General features: G+C 35.7%; 1 protein-coding gene across 1 annotated transcript; it reads right to left on the reverse strand.

Moving 5' to 3' along the window:
• Positions 1-15,518: 15,518 nt before the first annotated feature.
• LOC143855974 (uncharacterized) lies at positions 15,519-16,043 on the reverse strand. The gene has a single exon (XM_077366016.1). It carries the CDS (start codon positions 16,041-16,043, stop codon positions 15,519-15,521), a length of 525 nt encoding a protein of 174 aa, XP_077222131.1.
• Positions 16,044-16,825: the final 782 nt, after the last annotated feature.

The raw sequence follows: 16,825 nt of genomic DNA on the forward strand, positions 1-16,825 counted from the left end.
ATATCCACAACTACCCATGTAATGACAAGGCATTAAGCACAAAGTGCATAATCCTATAGGAAAACCAAAATATGTGGGAGACACATGTTCCCATCACAAAGTATAGGGTATCAACCACAAAGGTGAAATATGCCCAAATAAGATACTAGATTTACAGGATGTTTTCAATTTTACTTAAATACATTGAATCTAGACCATTTCAATTTTTTTTACAAAATATTTTTTATAAGAATCTAGGGATGGATTCAAGGATTCTAAGGATAAATATCAAGCGAACAAACTACCTTGGACATATGCATTCCAAAAAGGATTTTCAAGACTATATGAATAATTTATATTACTTGTAAAGAGCAAGATTCACATTTGTCATGAAAAAATATCCAATTAAAACCTTTGGAAATACATATACTTACAACTCATCAAAGACTTTACATATAATGATAACCATTTAGGTATAATAGGAAAGTCTAGTGATAGTGTAAAGGATAACTAGGTGCACAGATATTTTCAAATATATTTTCACACCTAGGGCATAAAAAGTTGTCTAAGAAAGGATTTGAAATAATTTTCCTAGACATGACATTTAAACACTTAATTTTGCTAGAAGAAATACATAAATCAATTCAAGTATATACTAATCTAGCAAATGTCATGTTTATCCAAATTAGAGTTCAAATATGAAAGATATACTCTTATGGGTTTAACTTGAACTCATGGCAATGAAGAGGTTGATATTCATGTAAGATCAATCATAATTTTCACATTAAGTGCTCTATTGTGGTTTTACATGTGGATGACTACTAAGTGCAAAAAGATCTAAGTCTTAGTGAGTGCACTTAGAGTAGTATATATAGATACATAAGAATCAAACAATATAAGTCCATTGTATTTATAAGTTGTTTCTTTAAAAAAAATGTGATCTTTAAAACACATATGAGGCTAGATGTAAGAAAATAATAATGTGACATCTAACACCCAAATAAACTCAAAGGATATGGCATTTAAGCTCAAGATTAACTAGATACATAGGAATCAAGCATATTGTATCTAGAAGTATACATTCCATGGGATTTGACAATTTTAGCTCAAACACAAACAGACATCAAGTGAGATATCTAGGGAACCTTTTCCAATAGATATAACAATTTAGTGCAATGTGTCAAAGTCTGTAAGCCTAATGGTTTCCACCTTGGCATTCCCATCTTATTTTGATGATTCTAATACACAAGTGATTTAAGATCACTAATGTGTTTGATTGTCTAAGTTGTAGATCATAATTGCTTAAAGACAAGATTGCTTGGATTAAGGCCAAGAAGCTCTCATTAGACCACTTATGAAGGCCAAAAACATTAGAGATCCAAGACGATTGAAGACTTTGAGAATCGCCATTGAAGATCGAAGTCACATTAGATTGTATAAGATCCAATCCTAGTTTAGGATTTTGAAAGGCATAAATAATGTAATCTAACACACCCCTAAAATGTTTAAGAGATTGTCCTTGTGGTGTTCCAACAATGTGGAACCCTCATAACAATCCCAACTTGGTGTAAAGTTGGAAGCCCAAGAAACAGAATTGAAAAATCTGCTGCTGATAGGCTTCTCGGAACTCCGAGAGAATTCTTGGAGCTCTGAGCTCGGAACTCCGAGAAATCCTCGGAGCTCCGAGATTTGGTCCATTAGAAATTTTCCAACTTCTGTTTGTTTTCCCGGAACTTCGAGATTTTTTCTCGGAACTCCGAGACCACTATAACGGGAAGAAAAATAGCCGTTGGTAACTTTGCCAGATTTACGACAATGCCACCAAACGGTCATATTTGGGTTTTTCTATATATATGGGTATTCCCATTTTCCCATTAATCAATCCTAACACTCTAAAAATCTACTTGAATATGTCAAGAGTGAATCAAAGCTTGTTTTTGCCTCTCAACCTCTAAGATTAGGATTTAGATCATTAGGCTCAATTTGTACATCTTCTTCAAAAGTTGTAAACCCTTGTGAGGGATTTTTTGTTCTTTCTTTCTTATTCAAGAAACTTGTATTGGGCGAGTGTTCAGAGAAGCAAAGCCCACTCTCCGTGGTGAAGATTGCCACCAAGGTTAAAGGCGATCGGAATTGTAATCGGCATTGATCTTCGCCGAAGTTAAGAAGATCACATAGTGAAGCCATCAACGGGTTTGGTTGATGGAGTGGAGTAGGCCTCGCGTTTGGAGGACCGAACCACTTTAAATCTCGGGTGCACGCTCTCTTATCTTATTGCTATATATTTGCATTTGCACCTTTAGATTTAACTTGTGTGCTTAATTTTCATTGTTGATCTCTTAATCTTCAATATTGGGTTTGAGTTTTTAAAAGGTTAAAACTTGTTAGCAACCTAATAATTTTCACTCCTCATAGTTGCCATTTAGGGACCACCCTTAGAATTTCACTTGGTATCAGAGCCTTGGCTCTTAAAGGATTTTCTTTTCTTAAAAATCTTTGGTAAATTTTTCTTTAAAATTTCAAACAAGGGAAAGATCATAAGATCTTTGGCAACTTTCTATTTGTGAAATGGCAAATATAAATGGAACCGGAATTCCGGAAGGCCATTCCACAACTAGATCTCCTTTATTTAATGGGTCCAATTATGGACATTGGAAGACAATGATGCGTATCTATCTTCTTTCGATAGATGTGGAACTCTGGCACATTGTTGAAAATGGATACATTTTGCCTTCCAAGTCATTTGAAGAATGGAATGTTGAAGAGAAAAGGCATGCAAATTTAAATTACAAAGCTATAAACTCTTTGTTTTGCGCCTTATCTACGGAGGAGTTCAATAGAGTAGCTCTTTTTGATTCCGCCAAGCTTATTTAGGATACACTTGCCGTTACCCATGAGGGAACATCACAAGTCAAAGATTTCAAAATAAACTTGTTAAAGAGCAAATATGAAATGTTTAGAATGGATCAAAATGAAAGTATTTCCGATATGTATACCCGATTTTCTAAAATTTCTAATGAATTAGCAAATCTTGGTAAATCTGATCTTACTGATGAGCTTGTGAGTAAGTTGCTTAGGTCACTTCCAACTTATTGGGACCCAAAAGTCACAGCCATCCAAGAATCAAAGAATCTCAAGACGTTAACTATGGAGGAGCTTGTAGGATCTCTTATCACTCATGAGATGCTCCTCACTAGCCGTCAAGAAGAGAAGAAGCCGAAAGAGAAAGAAAGAGAAAGTCGATCTCTAGTTCTAAAGGCCTCAAAGACGGACTCATCATCAAGTGATGCGGATAGGGACGAGGAAGAAGTGTTGAGGAAATTTAAAAGCTTATGGAGAAAGAAGCATAAAAAGAATAAAAAGAAGAAGAAAGAAGAAAGTGAAGTTGAGGGAGTTATAAGATGCTATAATTGCAAGAAGACATGACACAAAAGACCGGATTGTCCACTTCTCAAGTCATCTTCCTCAAAGTATAAGGGAAAGAAGGATTGGAAGAAGAACAAGACTCTTGTAGCCGGTTGGGATGCTACTAACACCTCGGGTAAGAGCTCAAGTGAAGGGGAAGAAAATAAAGATGATCTTTGCCTCATGGCTTTCTCCCATGAAGTTTAGGTAAATTCTAACCCTTCTTATAATTCATCAAGTAGTGATAGTGAAAAAATATCTTAAGATGAATTGTGCTTAACCTTGCATTCTCAAATTTCAAAAAATAAAGTTCTTAAAAAATCTATTTCTATATTAGAAAATGAAATTAATATTTTGAAAAATGAGTCTTCTTCTTCCATATCTCAAGCTAAAGTAAAAATTGAAAATTTTAAACTTGAGATTGAAACCCTTAAGGGTATTTTGGATGAGAAATCTTGCCAATTACAAAATGTGGCAAGCTCTTCCAAATCTTATGAAGATGAAACTAATGATTTTCTAAATCAAATAACACATCTTCATAATGAAAATGAAAGGTTAAGATTATGTCTCCATGAATTTTTAAATGGAAATAAAATTATTGACATAATCTTAAAGAAGACTAGTCATAGACCTAATCATTATGATAGGACTAGTCTATCTAACCCTCATGTTAGATGCCATTATTGTGGAATTAATGGTCATTACCAATTCCAATGTGCATCTAAGATTAGGGATTGTGGTGGAACCAAGAAATCTTGGGTTCCCAAAGCCCCCATATGATTATCTTCATATGTGTTTTAGATTAGGGGCTTGAACTTAAAATTGAATATCTTTTTATAGTTATTTAAATATCCCCTCTTGTATTGAATTTATTTTTCCAATAGGGAGAGTTTTATGTTTGTCTTTTTTCTTGAAAAAGGGGGAGCTTAAAATTGTAAATTTTATCCCTTTAATTTTTCTTTTACCCCATCTTTTTTATAGATGCCAAAGGGGGAGAGAAATCTAATGTAAGGAAATATATGAAAATATATGCATGCTTTTATTGAAAATCTCTTGTGCTTGTCATCATCAAAAAGGGGGAGATTGTAAGCCCAATGGTTCCCACCTTGGCATTCCCATCTTATTTTGATGATTCCAATACACAAGTGATTTAAGATCTCTAATGTGTTTGATTGTTTAAGTTGTAGTAGATCATAATTTCTTAAAGACAAGATTGCTTGGATTAAGGCTAAGAAGCTCTCATTTGACCACTTATGAAGGCCAAAGACATTGGAGATCCAAGACGATTGAAGACTTGGAGAATCGCCATTGAAGATCGAAGTCATATTAGATTGTATAAGATCTAATCCTAGTTTAGGATTTTGAAAGGCATAAATAATGTAATCTAACACACCCCTAAAATGTTTAAGAGATTGTCCTTGTGGTGTTCCAATAATGTGGAACCCTCATGACAATCCCAACTTGGTGTAAAGTTGGAAGCCCAAGAAACAGAATTGAAAACTCTGCTGCTGATAGGCTTCTCGAAACTCCGAGAGAATTCTCGGAGCTTTGAGCTCGGAACTCCGAGAAATCCTCGGAGCTCCGCGATTTGGTCCAGTAGAAATTTTCCAACTTCTGTTTGTTTTCCCGGAACTCCTAGATTTTTTCTCGGAACTCCGAGAATTATTCTCGAAACTCCGAGACCACTATAACGGGAAGAAAAATAGCCGTTGGTAACTTTGCCAGATTTATGACAATGCCACCAAACGGTCATATTTGGTTTTTCTATATATATGGGTATTCCCATCTTCCCATTAATCAATCCTAACACTCTAACACTCTACTTGAATATCTAAAGAGTGAATCAAAGCTTGTTTATGCCTCTCATCCTCTAAGATTAGGATTTGGATCATTAGGCTCAATTTGTACATCTTCTTCAAAAGTTGTAAACCCTTGTGAGGGATTTTTTGTTCTTTCTTTCTTATTTAAGAAACTTGTATTAGGCGAGTGTTCGGAGAAGCAGAGGCCACTCTCCGTGGTGAAGATTGCCACCAAGGTTAAAGGCGATCGGAATTGTAATCGGCATTGATCTTTGCCGAAGTTAAGAAGATCACATAGTGAAGCCATCAACGGGTTTGGTTGGTGGAGTGGAGTAGGCCTCGTGTTTGGAGGACCAAACCACTTTAAATCTCGGGTGCACTCTCTCTTATCTTATTGCTTTATATTTGCATTTGCACCTTTAGATTTAACTTGTGTGCTTAATTTTCATTGTTGATCTCTTAATCTTCAATATTGGGTTTGAGTTTTTAAAAGGTTAAAACTTGTTAGCAACCTAATAATTTTCACTCCTCATAGTTGCCATTTAGGGACCACCCTTGGAATTTCAAAGTCTAATACAAATCAAGTTTTAAGCATATAGACTTCGGATTTTTAAAAAGATAAACATTTAAGCACAAAATATGGATACATGGCATTCATGCAATATAGATATTTTTGTATCCAAACAACCATTTTCATATGATATAAATATTGAAGCACATCCCTACATCTACTAAGTCATAAATAGATCAAGTATGGGGTTTTGGAATCCAAACCATCTTGGGTCCATGCAAGTTTGTTATATGAAGAAAATCATCTTTTCTAATCCACACATACTTGCAAGATTTCACAAACCTAAGTCTAACCATAGATTTGTGATGACCTAATCTACCACAAGAATCATAAGAATAGGTAGACGAGGATTTAGATGAACAACTACAAGAATGCATAGGTACACAGACATGTTTAGCATTCATTTCTTGTAGGGATTTGTTTTCCAACTCTAGTCTTTCTTTTTCTAATTTTATCTCTTCAATTTCTTCTTTTAGAATATTTAGTTAATGAGATGTGTTTACCCATAGTTTCTCTTCTTTTGTTTTTAATTCCTCCATTTCCTTTTCTAATTTTTTGTTGTTTTCAATTAACTTCCTTTCTTCTTTAAGCGATTGATAGTTATTTTCAAGGTTTTCAAATTGCTTAGAAATTGAGTTGAGAGAGTTTTTAAGTTTTTGATTCTTGGAGACTTCAAGATTTAAGGCATCATTTAGTTTCTCACATCCATCAAGAAGCTCATCAATTGTAAGAAACTCATCATTATTATTATCTTCTTCATTGTTGTTTTCTAATGCCATAAAACATTTTACATTAAAAATATTTTCAAGTGAGGTCCATATTTCTTTGGCATTTTTACAATTAGCTATTTTATCAAACATATGAGAATGTAAGGCACAACCTATGGCATTCATAGCTTTTGAGTTCAAGCAATATAGTCTTTTATCATATTCACTAATTTTTCTAGATTTAGACTTTAGTGCAAAACCATTTTCAATTACTTTTAATAATTCACTATCTAGACTCTTAAGATAAGACCTCATACGGACCAACCGAGATCCATAGTCGATTCCATCAAAACAAGGAAGTCTAGAAGCCATTAGGTTGCCAATATAGATCTTTCTCCTGAAGAAATTTGGAAGTTCAAAAATTTATATAAGAGCCTTTAGCTCTGATACAAAGTGAAATCCCACTAGGCAACCCAAGAGGGGGGTGAATTGGGTGTCTTTAAAAAAATTTAACCTCTTTAAAAACTTTTGTAAGATTAGTTTCAAAATCTTAAATGAATGTCCACGCTTGGACTTTTTGTCGAACACTTGTTAGATGGCTTTTGAAAACCCTAGTTGATTAATCCCTTTTTAATCTTTCTAACAAAATACTTGGTGGTTGATTAAAGATTGTAAATCCCACAACAAGATAAATGATTAGATAAATAGTTTCTTTTACGCCTTTTATCAAACACTTGGTGGAAGGTTCATGCAAACTTAATTAACAAGATTAAATGGGCTAATTAGCAAGGTACTAGATAAGCAAGTTAATTACCAATGCTAACTACTCACTCAATTCTAAGTGTATAAATGCAAGCACAAATAAGAGTGAAGGTGAGAGAGATAAATACCACACAAGAGACACGAAGATTTATAGTGGTTCGGTCTTAACCCCAAGACCTACTCCACTCTTCTCAAGTTTTGTCTCATTGAGGAATCCACTATCTTCTAAGGAACTTAAATACGACGTTCCTTTTGCCTTGTACAATCCGAGCGTCAAAGCTCTAAGGGTCTTAAATACAGCGCCCTTTGTTGCCAAGTTTAAGATGAAGAAGAAGATGAAAGCACACTCTTTAGCCTCTTGAAGGCTTGATACAATGTAAAGCTCACAAGAGTCTCTCAAAGATAATTACAAAGATAAGCCTAGGTCTAATCCCTTTAGATATTCCCAAATTGAGGCACAAGTGTATTTTCTACTCTCTAATATGTTTACAACAAGTTTAGGAATGAGAGAGATAAGTTCACATGCTTGAGGAACCCATATATATAGAGAAAACCCAAAACTAGACGTTACAAGGGCATTTCTGTAATTCTGGGCAACTTCCCAACGGATCTATTTCAGGGCATTTTTGGCATTTTTCAGATTTCAGACCCGGTTTTGTAAAATTCATATCTCACTCGTTGCTTGTCGGATTTCGACATTCTTATACTCGATTTGAATGGAAACGATGAGATATTTCTGTTAAAAATATTTTCAAAAATATGTTAAAATATTTAGGATAAGTTATGTTAGGATTTATGCCCTGATTTCAAAATTCAAGTGCTAAGTGTGCTGACTTGAATATTTTATAATTCTAAGCTATCTATTGTAATAGGGCTTTGGTCTACGGGTCTTTTTCTTATATTCTAATACTGTTTGGGACCTTATTAGTGACTTAATTATGCCTCAACATGGGATACCTAGGTGGGATTAAATTATACAATCAAACACAAGACTCATTACTCACATTTTCAACTTTAAAGCTCATCTTCAAGTCTTGGTCTCTTGTATGAATCACTCCTTCAAGTTGGTTCAAGCTCCTTGAGAAGTTGTTGATCTACAAGCTTTTGCCTTCATTGATCTTCCTTTGTTTGTTTAATGCTTTGAGATGACTAATGTTGAGCTTCTCCTTGGTTGAGACTCCAAGGTATGATTGATCCTTTGTATGCTCTAGCTCCTTTGACACTTGATTGGTTCATCTTCAAGCATAGGCCATCAATGGTGTGTGCTAGCACGGATTGACCTGTGAATTTTCTGTCCATAGCACAACACTCAAGGCAAACAATTAGTCCATAAAATATTAATCAATTTGCGTTTGTAATCATCAAAACAAGGTGATTGAGTGAATCCATGGGGAACCCTTGGGCTAACATATACCTATTTGACAAGAGTTAGACTCATTAGTGCTTAATTAAATGGATTAATTTTCAATCTTCCCTTAATTAAGCCTAAAATTTCTAATTGACCAATTCATCCCCCCTCTTCGGTTTTCACACTTGTATTTCAATCTTCAGGGGACACATTTTCCTTCATTTTTGGTGCTTGTCACCCCAGCTTTAGGAAGGATACTTACTAAACAAGACTTTGAAATTTGACCTTGACTCGACAAAAGAAAGACATTGACTAGCGACGAACGAGAATTTTGACAAGTAAATGCCTTTGACGCTAAGAGTGATTGAATCTGCTTCTTAGCCTGGTAAGCATTTTGAAATGGTAACAGTCTACCACTCTTAGAATCTTTCGAATACCGTATCTAGAGGTGTTTCATTCATCTTTTCGGTATTTTCATCATGTTTATTATCCATTTGGATTGCTTAGCCTTAACCCCCTAACTTAGAGGAATATCAAAGAAGTTTTACTGGCTCTTACTCAGACCATTGTATGATGCCAATACAGAAATGAAAGTCCAGCTGGCTTTCAAAGTTCTGTCCTTTTGTGAAGTCACTGCCATGACCAAATTGCCTTTTTAGGTTTTCGATTTGGCGGACCGTCTGCCTTATATTTTGCCTGAATTGCCTGCCCTTGCAGGTTTTCCATCCAGCAGGCTCAGCACCTTCTTTTTTCCTAAGCCGCCCTTTCGAGTTTTCAACTTAACGGGTGAATGACCCTATCTCTTGCCTAGACCGCCCTTTCAGGTTTTTTTTCTAGCAGGTCTTAGACACCATCATTTTTCTTTCTTTCTGTTTTTTCACAAACCTGGGCCTAAACACACGAGAAGGACTTTTAGGTAGTCTTGGGTTCAAAAAGTTTGGACTTTGGTAAGTTTGCAAGGATTTTGACCGAATCTGGGCCCTCCAGACTGCCTACATATCCCCGAAGAGATGGGGATCAGGTTCGCGTAGTTCGCCCATTGGGGTTTTTAAAGGATTGTTTTTTTTTTCATAGATTGACTGAACCTGAATTGATCAGGTTGCCTACGTACCTGTAGACACCCCTATTTTACTATACTTTAAAAAGTAAAAGATTTGGTAGTTTGTCAAGTTTCGAGTCCGTATTCCACCTAAGATTAGGCATTTGTGCATTTTAGGGTAGATTTCGCCTCGCTGAAGGAATTTTAAAGTTAATTCGCGATCCTAAAGGTTTCTAGGGTGTTCCAATAGTATCTAGAAGATGTAAAATCAAGATTACAATCAAGTGAAAATAACTGCTATTTATAGAATTTTCAGGGTTTCTCTCATTTTTGCCCATTTTTACACTATAGGGGTATTTTGGTCATTCCCGATGTGTCTCGTTTGACCCCCGAGTTATATTTGAGAAATCTTGAGTGATTTTACAAAATTTGAAAAAGCTGCTATTTTTAGAAACTCATGGGGCTTCCACATTTTCATCATCTTATGGATATTTCAATCATTTCTCATATATCCAAAACCATCTCGAGGGTACGGCTGATGGATTAGGAGTAATTTCGTAAGATTTGGAAAACCTGCTGAATTTAGATCTTTCAAGATTTTCTCTTAGTCTTGCACTTCGGGGGTATTTTAGACATTTTCAACATATCATATTTGGTCCCTAAGTTGTGTCTAAGAAATCTTGAGTCCGTTCATAAATTTTTGAAAATCTGCTATTTTTGAAATTTCTCAGGGTTTTCCCTAGTCTCGCCAAATTCTAGCACCTCGGGGTAATTTGGTATTTTTCTATGTAATTCTTTTGATCCCCGAAATATGTCTGAGAGATTATGAATGATTTCTTCAATTTTGGAAAACCTGCTGTCTAACAGTCAAATAGGGGCATTTTGGTCCAAAAAGTTATTTTTCAAAAAAGATGGTCCGATCATGTATGAGGGATGCACCATAAATGTCAAATGGGTTGGGTCCATATATAGAATATTGAATTTAGAAAGATTTTATTGATTTTTTTACGAAAAAAACCTAAAACCCATGTGAAATGGCCCATTGGGCTAAAGCCCGCAAAGATGGAGCTCATGTGGGTTCACCCATATGGGTCAACCACCATGGTGGGCGCCCCACATGGCTGACCCACATGAGTTGAGCACCCAACCTTGATGATGTCACAACGGTGACATCATATTTGTTAAAAGAAAAATAAAAAGAATAAAAAAATAAAAGAAGGAAAGAAGGAAAAGAAGAATGATTGCTTAAAAAAGTTTTCTTCTAAAGAAGCAATGTGGAATGAGAATAGCATATCTTGATTGACAAGAAATTAAGATTGGAATCAAATCCAATTTGGAAACAAGAAAGAAAGAAAGCAAGATGGGAATATTGGAAACAAGCCAAAAAATGGGAGCTCTCACATTGGAAACTATTATTTCTCTCTTAACCCTAGCTTTTTTGTATAAAAATCAAAGCAAACAATCATAGGAAGGATTCAAAAAAATCCAAATTAGTCCTTTTTCTCTCTCCTCCCAAGAAAAAAGAGAGAAAGAAACCACTTCTCTCTTAAAGTATGTTCATCTCTCTCAAGGGTTCTTCACAAAAGGGATTCTAGAATTTCATTTTCTTCTTCAACAAATCACACATCAAGGATCTTTGGGGTGTTCTTTGGGTCTTCTTCATCATATAAAAGGGTGCGACAAAGCGTATACCTCGGATCTATGCACCCTAGAGACAAGGAGCGCGATCAACGGTATGATCTTTATCTTTGTAATATCAAAAGCAGAAAAACATGCTAGGGTTTTATTTTTGATAGATCAAATCAATGAATTTTTCCTTGAAATTCCAGTATGTTATAATATAGATTATAAATTTTCAAAATCCAAAATTTCACCAAAAAATTAATTTTCCTCTATTTAATAAAGATTTTCTTTCGTTTTTATTCAATATGGATTTAAATCGGATTATCAAAGCAAGTGTTTGAAAACGTGGGTTTCTTTAAAAATAGATATTTTCTGAAATTTTTATAAAATAAAATACCACTGGAAACTTAATTTCCAATCACGGTTTGGCCGTTTTAATTTTCATTCTATTTTTCAAAAAATAACCTCGAAAGGGGTTATTTCTTGATAAACGAAGCCCAAAGTATATCAAACCATGTCCAAAATTTGTGAAATATTGTTTCCAGACGAATTTTTTGATTTCCAGACCACCCAAAAATGTTCGGATTTTTTTGAATTTTTTTAATCAGGTTTGAAATTATTTTAAATTTCGGCCTTTTTAATAAATATCAAAAGGTTTTAAAAATTGATGAAACTCTCCAGAATTAATGTTCAATAATAAATTGAATTTTACATGAAATGTTTTTTTCGAAAAAAGGTTTTTTTTTTTTGTTTTCTAATTGCTTCTTCATTTTACGTGTAGTTTAGGCCATTAAAAGGTTAGTGAAAATTTTTCAAAAGATTTTACAAAGTTTTAATATGATTTCACAATTTTCTTTAAAAAAAATAGGTTTTAATTCCTAGGAAACGAAATCCCCTTTTTATTCAAAAATCAATTTTATGGAGGAGCATTAATTATTAGATCTTGAAATTTTGACAGTAAATCATATAACCTATTTTATATCTACTGAAATTCGTACATGAGTTTAGGATACCATTTAATCTACGTTTTAATTGATTCATTGATTTTTTCTGAATTGTGTGTGAATTTTAATTGGCATCAAATCTTGATAAACACCTTTGAAATTTTTACAGTAGTCTAATAGCATGATTCTATCTATATTGTAACCGTTTTACTTGATTTGAGATTCGTATGCTATGAGTTGATTTGTTAATTTGCAATCTGACCTAAATTAGAAAAATTTAGAAATTGATAGTAAACCTTATTCCAAATTCATGAAACGCTTCCAGTAGTCTAAACGTATTCATATCTTGTTACTGAAAAAGTTACAATGAATTTGGAGTTTGATTGCTTGGGGTTACTGTGTAATCCTAGCAATCTGGTCTTAATGTTAATAAATCACAACTTAATAGCAAATCAACACAAAAGTCAGTAAAAACTTCCAGAAAACCCTACTTTTTCATCACATATTTACCTTAAAATTGTTTGAAATAGAAACCCTAAAGGTTATAGATTCCCTTTGTAAATTGACTATGCTGTAACGGTTGAACTGCCGAGATCGCATTCATAATCGTATACTAATTGTGATCGTTCCTGCATAATTTGATCATGTAAATTATAGTATGTTGTTGGCTCCGAGGTCCACTGTCTACGAAAATCCTAAAAATATGCAGGCAATAATATACTATAATTTATGTGTTAAATTATACAAGGATTGAGAGCACGATGCCCTTCCATGGATGCAACCCAGGGCTGAAATTTGCCAACCATAGAGCCTTTGGTATTCCTTAGATGTTAGGAATAAAAAATCTTTGAAAAATTGAAAATTATTTACTTAATAAATTAAGATCATTTGATAAATGCTTTTGGAACCGTTGGATAACGGTATCTCTTCGTAAGGACCTTTTGAACCAATTAGGAACACTTACCTCGCGTTGTGTCCTAGGTTTTAAGGTGTCCTAGAGTTAGGGAGTCCAGCCTCATCACGACCGTTTGCTATGGATAGCAACCGTGCCATAGATCTAGCTACACTAGTCACCCGTGCCATAGATCTAGCTACACTAGTCACCCAATTTTTTTCCTGGGACAAACCTAGTTACCTAGGATGTAGGTTAACCTGCATTAGTCTAAGGGACAACTTGCACTTAGCTAGGACCATATAGCATCTTAGATGAAGTCTTAGGATAATAAAATCTACTCAACTTGAACTAAATAAATTCTCTTAAACTGTTAAAACACTCAATCCAGTCTAGATCGGTGCCTTAGATGAGTTAGGCATAAGTAGCTTAGTTCAGGTGCACCGAACTACGTCGACTCTGATCCTAGTGAGGCTTGGGTAAGTAGACAGCTTGGATGCTTGATGGCATACCAATCATGAGTCGGCCCCACACACAAATAGTGGGGTTTTGTATATTAGTTTTTTTAAATAAATTCTTAATTAAAATATGTAGGATTTCCCTCAAATTAGCATTTTAGGAGAATATTCACTAAGATTGAATTCAAACAAATTAAGAAAACCAAGATACACATTAGGGAATACATTGAAATTAGATCTTAGGATGTATGTCACGTAGTTCGCACATTAATATAGAGTTAAATGAGCCATTTAAAAGAAATTCAAAAGAGTTAACTTTTGAAATTGAAGACCGATTATCAGGCATGAATGGTGCATGTGGTGATAACTCCCCATACCTTCCACTCTCGTAACTAGGTAACGAGTCTAGATTTCTGGTCAATTATGGGTCCTAGATCCCTCATCTAGGTGGCGACTCTGTCACTCTCTTTTGCGTGTAATTTGGATTGCCTTAGTGATCCCAAGTTCACGAAAAAGGTGAATTAAATCACACCTTCCTAGGCTCGGTGGCTTATCCCTGCCCTTATGGGTACTGGGTTGAACGTTTGTTTGCACTCTATGGCTTGGTTGCTGCCTGCTTGGTTGGGTGATTAAAATCAATAATAAAAAGCACACGCCAATCGCGTGGGTACGAGATACCAAGAGAGTGTGTAGCGCCTCGCGCTCTCGTGACTCTCTCGCGGGATCGAGTCCCACAGTACCCTGTAGAAAGGGATCTGGTCATGATGTAGTTCAAGTTTTAAAATACTCCTAGTTTGAGTTTGACAAAGAAAGTTTAAAGTTTTTTTTAGCTCAAAGAGTTTGCAAACGGTTTTTGACTTTTAGGTTTTTGGGCTTTCAAGCTCAAACGTTCAAGGATGGCCTCCTGGTGGTTCTGGTATAGTATTTCTTTAACTGGTCCAGGTTTGTAGGTTCAGTTAGTTTTTCTCCATTTTCAACGAGGAGTCTTACAGCTTTTTCCGGCAGGACTTCATCTACAATATAAGGACCAAACCAGTTTGGTTTGAACTTCCCTCTTGGATAGAATAGAGGTGACCATAAGACTTCAAGACAAGGTCTCCTGGCTTAAGGTCTCTGACTCGAACCTTCTTGTTGAAGGCCCTTTCAATCCTCCTTCGATATCCTTGAATATGGTAGAGAGCTCTCAACCTTTTCTCATCTATTATTTGTAGTTCATGGTACTGGGCCTTTGCCCATTCTGACTCAGGCAGATTGGCTTCCATCATTACTCTTAAAGATGATTCTCAATTCAACAGGCAGGACTGCTTCCATTCCGTACACCAAAGAGAATGGAGTTACACCCGTAGAGGACCTGATCGATGTCTTATAAGCCCATAAGGCATACATGAGTTTATTTGACCATTCTTTATTAGTCTCAGTCATCTTGCTGATGATAACCTTAATATTCTTATTTGCAGCCTCGACGACTCCATTTGTCTGAGGTCTGTAAGGAGATGACTTGGGATGTTTGATTTTGAACTCTTCACACAGGTGTACCACATCCTTCTGGAAGTGTGACCCATTATCTGAGATTAACTCATGAGGTACTTTGTATCTACATATAATATTTGTACGGATAAACTTCGCCACTGAGGCTGAAGTCAATGAAGCATATAATGCAGCTTCTATCCATTTTTGTGAAGCAGTTAATAGCTACCATGATGTACTCATGTCCACTTGACGACCTTGGATAGATTTTTTCAATAATGTCAATCCCCATACTGAGAATGGCCATGGAGAGGTAAGGGAATGCAACTCTGAAGGAGGGACATGGATGAGGTTGGCTTAGACTTGACACTTGTGGCATTTCTTCACGAAAGCAAAGCAATCAACTCCATTGTCGGCCAATAAAATCCAAGTCTTAGGATCTTTCTAGACAACACTTCCCATTCATGCGAGGTCCGCAAACGCCTTCATGTGTTTGTTCTATAAGCACAGGTACTTGATCTTCATCAACACAAGAGTTGTATTCCATCAAATGATCGTCTGTATAGATCTTCACCACAAATGATGAAATTTGAGGCTAATCTCTGAAGAGTTCTCTGCTCTTTTCCTGAAACCTCGGGCGGATGCCCCTTGCCTGAAATGAGATTATTGATGTCTGTGTACCATGGCTTCTCATCTGGATACCTACCTACTGTCTCAATTGTATTCACATTTGCTGGAGTATATTGTAACCTCACAGCTAATGGTTGAACTTCCATTGTTGCAGAAATATCTAACATTGAAGCCAATGTAGCCAATGCATAAGCAAAATGATTCCTTGTCCTTGACGAATGGATAAATGTGATGTTTCTGAACTTCTTTACCAGAGATTCTAGATATCTGTTATACGGGATTAACCTGGTTTCTCTTGTTCTCCAACGACCATTGATTTGGCAAATGATTAGAATCGAATCTCCGAACACATCTATATCTTGAACACGCAAGGCCAAAGCTGCTTCTAGTCCTGCAATACATGCCTCATATTCTGCCATGTTAATTGTATACTCGAACTGAAGCTTTATATATATAGGGATATATTCCTTTTTCGAGGATACCAGCACTGCCCCTACTCCCTAGCCTTGGTTATTGACAGCTCCGTCGAAATACATCACCCACCTAGTACTTAGAGTCTCTTCTTCGACGTCCATGATCTCTTCATCAGGAAACTCAGCTTTTACAAATGCATTCTTTTCTACAGGAGAATCGGCCAACTGCTCGACTATGACTCGCCCTTTGATCGACTTCTGAGTGACTTAGATGATGTCGAACTCAGATAACAGCAACAACCATCTAGCTATTCTTCCAGTGAGGGCGGGTTTTTCAAGCAAGTACTTCAACCGATCCATTCGTGAAAGCAGAAGAACCTTGTTTTGACAGCAAGTAATGTCTAAGTCTCTGGGTTGCCCAGACTATTGCTAGACATGTCCTTTCCAAGCTCGTATACTTCATCTCATTCTCTAGCATTTTCTTGCTGATGTAATAGTTGGGTTTTTCCCGCTTAGACTCTAGATCCTACTGAGCCAGTTGTAGACATCCCATTTTGACCAAACCCTAACCCTTTGTATGTGAATAATTTTTTTTCAAATGAGTGAATCAGTGTCCCAAAAATCATCATAGGTTAGTTTAGGATCTCAAATAAGTCCCTGCAAAATTTTATGAAAATCCATCAAAAATTACCTAATAGGACGAGTCACGTTTCTACTTGTATTACAATTTTCATGTTAGGTAGAAGGGGGGGGGACATCCAATAGGGGTGTGTCAATATGAACCCTAT

The sequence above is a fragment of the Tasmannia lanceolata genome, unplaced genomic scaffold (assembly GCF_043159265.1).
Source record: "Tasmannia lanceolata isolate RefF3 unplaced genomic scaffold, GAP_Taslan_0.1 ptg000023l, whole genome shotgun sequence".
NCBI classification, from domain to species: Eukaryota; Viridiplantae; Streptophyta; class Magnoliopsida; order Canellales; family Winteraceae; genus Tasmannia; species Tasmannia lanceolata.